The 6,591-nt window shown below is 63.9% G+C and overlaps 1 protein-coding gene across 2 annotated transcripts in view; it reads right to left on the bottom strand.

Annotated features, from left to right (window-relative positions):
• Positions 1–6,591, bottom strand: part of LOC102473925 (TNF receptor-associated factor 2) — a 30,003-nt gene that overhangs the window by 14,289 nt on the left and 9,123 nt on the right. For both annotated transcript variants that reach the window (XM_014582048.2, XM_006163327.2), the window contains exons 6-8: positions 6,051–6,125; positions 4,206–4,487; positions 3,838–4,006 (exon numbers count right to left, since the gene is read on the bottom strand). In XM_014582048.2, the coding sequence (XP_014437534.1) occupies positions 3,838–4,006; positions 4,206–4,487; positions 6,051–6,125 (526 nt within the window). The remainder of the gene's footprint in view (positions 1–3,837; positions 4,007–4,205; positions 4,488–6,050; positions 6,126–6,591) is intronic.

The raw sequence follows: 6,591 nt of genomic DNA on the forward strand, positions 1-6,591 counted from the left end.
AGGGCCCCCGAGGGCCCCCGCCTCCTGCCACGGGCCCGGCCAGGCCAGCACTGGAGGCCCTCCTCCTGGAGCGGCTGCCTCCTCTGCACCCACTGGGGCTCCCTTCACTGGGCAGGTGTCACCGTGGACAGGCACCTGGGGCCCATCCACGTAGTCTGAGACCCCGTGTGGCAGCCTGGCAGCAGGCCCCATGTGGCGAGGCCCTGCTGGCTGGGCGGGCGTGCCCGGCTGCCCGACGCGGATGCAGCGTCGGCGGCTAGAGCCCTGTCAGGTCCACGATGGCCTTGATGAAGATGGCGTCGTCCCGCACATAGGCGTTCTTGGCCTCCATCTTAGAGACAGGGCAGAAGAGGGGGCAGCCACTTGCGATGTTCATGTCGCTGACCGGCCTCTGGAAAGACGAGGAGGTCGCGTCGGGCCTGAAGGCGTCAATCACGTGCTCCCGGTTGTTCTGGTCGAGCAGCATCAGCGTCACCTGGGAGGGACAGTGCACTGAGCCGACACCGGCACCGCGCCCGCCATGCCCCAGTCCTGACGGCCAGGCCTAGGCACCAGACCGCAGGGCGGCTGCTCAGCTCGGAGGCCCTGACGCTGGGTACCCGCGATGACAGTGAGAAACCACCCCCGGGGGGACAGCCACGCCGCAATCCCTGTTCCTCCGTCCTCCTCTCGGGATCTTGGGCATGCACGCAAATGCGCCCAGCGTGAGTTTAAGGCACCGGGCCCAGGACTTGAACCACTGTCGGCTATGTGGGAGTCCAGAAACATAGCCATTACGCCAACTGCTGGTCCCCTGCCTGTGCTATTTCTCGACATCCACCCTCACGAGACGTTTCTCCACTGAGGGGTGATGAAGCTGCTACCCAGGGGCAGTTCTCAGGAGACTTAAGCCTGCCCACGGAGCTGCAGAACTGATGCCCCCTGGCACGTTCCAGCCCCTCTGCTCCACCCCACCCCTGCTGGCTGCCAGTGCGGGAAGCGGCACAGGGTCAGGCCCCGAGTGAGAGGTGAAAGGGCCTGCCCTCTGCAGCGAGTGTCTGCACCCTCAATCCCTTGACCAAAGATGGACTGGTCCCCACTCAGACGAGGCGCTGGGCTCACACCCCTTCCCAAACACTCCACGGACGGCTCCAATGGCTGGGCCTGGTGGGTGTCAAACCCAGTCAGCACCGGCACTCAGAAGCCACGGGCAGACTAGGAGCCACCAGTGCTCCAGCGTGGTGACCCCGGGCCATGAGCACCCCGTCCTGGACGCCCTTGCCCTGGAGGCTCCCAGATGAGCCCTTCCTCGAACCTTCTGGTTGAAGGGCCACCGCAGCAGTGCGTCATTTGGGCCCTTCATCACCACGAAGAAGAGGGACAGGTGCGTGCCTCGCCCGGTGCCGTCGCCGTTCAGGTAGACCCGCAGACACATTGCGTGCTGGTGTAGAAGGCGGGGGGGGTGGGGGGGGTGAGCTGATGCACCGGGTGCCCCTCCCCAGGGAGACCCCCACCGGGACTCCCCAGCTCCAGGGGCAAACGGAGGGCACTTCCCTCCAACCGCCGACAGATGAAAGCGTGTGGTCGGACCCAGGACACGTCTTTGCACGGAACGGCACGTCATGACTTTCCCAATGGCCGCCATTTCTTTTAGAGAATTATTTAACTTGGGGGACGGGCCCATGGCAGGATGGTTACGCCGCTGGACTCCCATATGGTCAACTGTGGTACGAGTCCCGGATCCAGCGGGTTAAGACCCACACCAGGGGGACCAGCAGTTAGCGTAATGGCTATGTCGCTGGACTCCCATGTAGTCGACCCCGGTTCGCGTCCCAGACCCGGTGGCTTAAACTCACGCTGGGTGCGTGTGCGTGCGTGCCCAAGATCCAGAGAGGAGATTGGAGAAGGAATTGTGGTGTGGTCATCTTCCCTGGGGGGGTGATCTCTTGCTTTCTGCCACTCTGTATCTCTGACAAACACATGTGCCCTACAGCAAAAACAAACTCTTCTCTCTCTAAAAGATACAATTATTCAATTACTTATTATTATTATGTTGTGTGTGTGGTTTTTGCTAGAGGGCACGTGCGCTCACCAGAAAGACAGACACAGAAAGCGAAAAATCACCCCCAGGGGGGATGGGGTGGCCACAATGCAATCCCTTCTCCTCCATTCTCCTCTCGGGATCTTGGGCATGCACGCACATGTGCCCAGGGTGAGTTTAAGCCACCGGGTCCTGGGCTCGAACTGCAGTCGACTACATGGGAGTTCGGCAACACAGTCATTACGCCAGCTGCTGGTTCCACTTATTATTTTTTAAATATGACACACGAGAGGGAGAGAGAGAGGGAAGGTGAGACAGGTCTGGGACTCGAACCATGGCCAGTCAAGTAAAAATCTAGCGCTTTAACTACCATGCCACCTCCTGGCCCGATACTTTACTCATTTATGTACTTTATGGAGAGATTTTTGCTACAGGGCACGTGCAGTCGCCAGAGATAAAGAAAGGGAGAAATCACCCCTTGGGGGATGACGCCACAGACCCTTCTCCTCCATTGTTTTCTCAGGACTTATGGGCACACACACACTCGCACCCAGTACGGTTTAAACTACCGGGTCTGAGATTTGAACTGCAGTTGACTACGTGGGAGTCCAGTGGCATAACCACTACACCATCTGCTGGTCCCAATATTTTGTTTTAAATAGTAATTGAAATTGCCGTTTCTAGCCGACCCCATGGCTGGGTGGATAAGGGGCTGTGGAGAGGTGGTCAGGAGGCACAGGGCCGAGGGGTGGGCCCCACCTGCCCTGGATAGTGCCGGTGGGGCTGTGTCCAGAGTGGCAGAGTCGACACGCTCACATCCAGTGAGGAGCACAGAGGACGGCAATGGCGGGCGAGCTTTCTCAGTCATGTGACATGACGACGGTGTGACCCACGCCAGTAGAGCCCCCACTGCGGCCAGACCGCCAGCCTGCCGCCTTCCCTGTCCCCACAGGAGGCAGTCTTCCCACCAACAGGCACTCTGGCCTCCGCGCTGTCCCATGGGGCCTCTGTGAGGGCCACTACGGAGATCCCCAAGGACCTGGAGCCCAGCAGACTGAGAACCTAAGCCAGCCCACCTGCAAGGCGACGGCTGTGCCACCAGAGAGCAGGCACCTTGTGGTGGCCCGGTGTCCACACCAGCGTGGGCGTCTGCTGTCCACTCCCGACTCACTGCGGGCACGGCCAGGACACCCACAGAGCAGGTGGCCGTCCCTGGCAAAGCCGCATGCAGCCCCCAGGGTCCCCCACTGCCTTGAGGGCGCAGGTGCAGGGTGGCCAAGTGTCAACTGTACCCTGAATGGCAGGAGGCTGGGGCACCTCAGCCCCACCTCCAGAGCCAGGGCTCCGGAAGAGCCACGGCCAAAGGGGTGTGGGCACAGGTCAGTGAACGGGGGTCAGGAAGCGGGTCCTGCCAGAACCCCCTGCAGCACCTTCCCCAGGAGACCCTGCGGCTGGGCTAAGACGCAGGGGTAACAAGAGCCTCGGCAGACACCAGGAGCTGACCGGGGGGTCGAAGCAGCTCAGCCTTGCAGCCCCAGAGCCCGGAGGGGCCCCCCGCCTGCCCCCCTCCCTCCCACCTCACAGCCATGCTGTCTGCCCCTGTCCAGCCGCAGCGGGTCCAAACGTGGGGGCCGCACAGCATGAGGTGTGTCGGGGGCAGCCAGGATCCCAGTCACAACTCCTGCCTGAAAGGGCCCACTGGCCCGGGTGGCTGACAGGCGCTCCTGGGCCAGCCAGGGTGTGCCTGGCCCTGCCCTTGGGGGCCATCCCACGTGACCAGGGGCAGCGGCTTCGGGTGGGGAGGCCCGGGACAGCACCTGGGGAGAAGATGGCGGGCGTGCGGCCGGCCACGGCCTCATGGCGCTTCCTGGCGGAGTAGGAGATCTTCAAAAAAAAATAGCTGCAGGCCTCCAGCTCGAGCACCCGCCGCTCCAGGTCGGCCACGGCCAGGTCCTTCAGCCCGATGTGCCTCTCCAGCTGCTGCACCTGCCGCGCGCCGGGACCCCGCCCTCAGTGACACCGCCAGCTCCAGCGGGACGGCCACCCCGTGTCCCCAGGCCCAGTGCTACTACGGCTGTCCCCAGATCAGAGAGACGAAGCTGCAGCTGCCGGCTGCCGGGCGGCCCGGCCTCCCCACCCTCTGGCCCCACAGCCTCAGGCCTGCCGGGACCCTCGGGCTTCAGACCTTGTTGCTCAGGGCCTCGATCTTGTCCTGGTCCAGGCGGTGCTGCCGGCTACAGGCCGCGGCTGTCACGGCCACCCTCTCCACCTCCCGGTTCAGGACGCAGACGATGTTCTCGAAGGTGGCCGTCTTCCCCTCCAGGCTCTCACAGCGCTGCAGGAGCTCTGGCTCCGGCTGGCCGGGCTCCCGGGCTGGGGGCCCCACCTCCAGGGCCCAGCGCAGCAGCAGGCCCAGGTGCTCTTGCAGCCACTGGGCCTCGTGCTCTGGCTGCCCCTCGCCCTCCACCTGTGGGCACAGGCAGGGTGGCTTGCTGGCATGCACAGCCGTCCCACGCCAGGGCCTCAGCGGGACGGAGGGCGAGGGGCACGGGGACGTGCCCCGGCATGACTGTGGCCTGGAGTGGCTTTTAGCTTCGAGTTCACGACAGCGCTTTACCTGCACTCTCAGGCCTTCCTGGAAACCCACTAGCTAACTTAAACTAAAAGGGAGGAGGGTCCAGTGGGTGGCGTGCTGGCCAAGGCACTGGGCTCCCACATGGCTGACCACAGTGCGCATCTCAGACCCGGTGGCTTGAAACTCACACCAGGTGTGTGTGCGTGCTCCAAAGCCTGAGGTGGAGAAGGGGCTGCAGTGTGGCCACCCCCTGGGGGGATTTCTCTTTCTGCCTCTAGCGAACGCACATGCCCTACGGTAAAAACATCTCTGAGAAAAATAAAGAAAGAGGAAGAGAACACCGTCAAAAAGGGTCACCACGGATGGCCCCACGTAGCAGAAAAGGGGGCTGATGACGCGCGGCTGGCACGTGGTTCCAACCCCAATCCCGGTGGCTTGGAACTCATGCCGAGAAGGGGTGCGGGGGGGCAGGTATGTGGCGCAGCACACCGATGCTCTCCCTGGCAAGTGCGCGCGTGGGGAGGCGAGGGGTGGCGGGGAGTGGGGGGTGCTGGACGTCCTTAAACACACCATGTTTTATAAACGTGTCTTCCCCCACACAACTATTAAAGACGCTCTGGAAAACCTAAGTGAAAAAGAAGCAAGGAGGCCACGCGGGACCTAGGAGACGACGCTGGGGAGGACCCTGTGCCTCAGGCGCCGCTGGAACCGCCCGGTGTGGCGAAGGGCCGGACGCACAGGCCGCCACCAGCCCCTCTGCCTGAGCTGGCCAGTCATGCCAGGCTCCCTGTGGCTCTGATCTCTGACCACCAAGAGGGCCCAGGAACAAGGGCTGAGGCGGTGGCAGCAGGCACTTGGGGCCCACAGAGGGTTCTCTGAAACCACCGCCTTCCCAGGAAAGCCAGGCCTGGTGGGTGCCAGGTCTGAGCGACACACCAGCAAGAGCCGCGCCCTGGCAAGGCCCAGAGTAGGCAGAGCCGTGCTCTCCGCGCAGCCGCTGGAAACAAGGTGGGCCCTAAAGGAAGCCATGGTCACCTAGTGTGCTGCAGGGCACCCCCACTCCCAGGCCCTCGACGGTCAGGCAGGGGCCGCGCATTGTCCACCCTTCTGGGACGACACCCTCTAGCCGGCCGCTTCCAGGGGCTCGCGGTGCCCAGGGAGGGGCAGACAGCATAGGCGGCACCAGGCTGAAGGAAGCAAGGCACAGCAGGGTCTATCCAGGTCCCTCTGGGGCCACCCCGGGCTGTCAGCGTGGACAGGAGTGTGAGGTGGACATCAGTTCTGCCGCCTGCCGGGCCGGGCAGCAAGCCGAGGGCTGAGAACAGTGTGGCCGTGGAGTGTCTGAGGGTGGTGTGAGCGAGGCGGGGCTGCCTGCGACTCCACGGTGGGGTGGGTGCTTGGGGACAGCCGGGGAGGTGCCCTCAGTCCCAGCATGGCCACATGGCCTGGACTCACCAGCTCCGAGCAGCCAAGAGCCTGGAACCTGCAGGGCACACGCCGTCTGCCACACGTCCTGATGTGGTCCTGGAACTGGAGAGAGAGCCATGTCCCTGCCGCGTCTCGGCCCTGCACCATCCAGGCTGCGAGGCACCAGTCACCGGACCTACGCCAAGCGCGGCCGGGCGCTCGCACACAAGGGGGCACGCCCTCTCCCCGCCTTGCTCACGGCCGAGGCGGGGCCGTGCCCACAGAGCCCTGCTCCTGGTACCGCTGAAGCCGTGCCTGGCACCATGGCTACAAGACCGGCAGCACCAGGGCCAGGGCGGCTCAGGAGAACCATGGACCAGGGGGCCGCCTGCCCACGCACAGGCCGACGGCACATGCCTGAGACCGGCTCAGGAAACCCACGCTTTGGTCACCAGTGCCAAGGACGAGGCCCAGCCAGGCTCCCTCCTCCACCTGCGGGGCGTTTGGCACGTGTGCCCGAGCTCAGATATGGGAAAGCAAACCTGCAGCCCAGAGGGAACCAGCCTGTGACCCAGGGCGGAAGGAGACA

Source organism: Tupaia chinensis, unplaced genomic scaffold (genome assembly GCF_000334495.1).
Source record: "Tupaia chinensis unplaced genomic scaffold, TupChi_1.0 Scaffold142100_1, whole genome shotgun sequence".
NCBI lineage: Eukaryota > Metazoa > Chordata > Mammalia > Scandentia > Tupaiidae > Tupaia > Tupaia belangeri.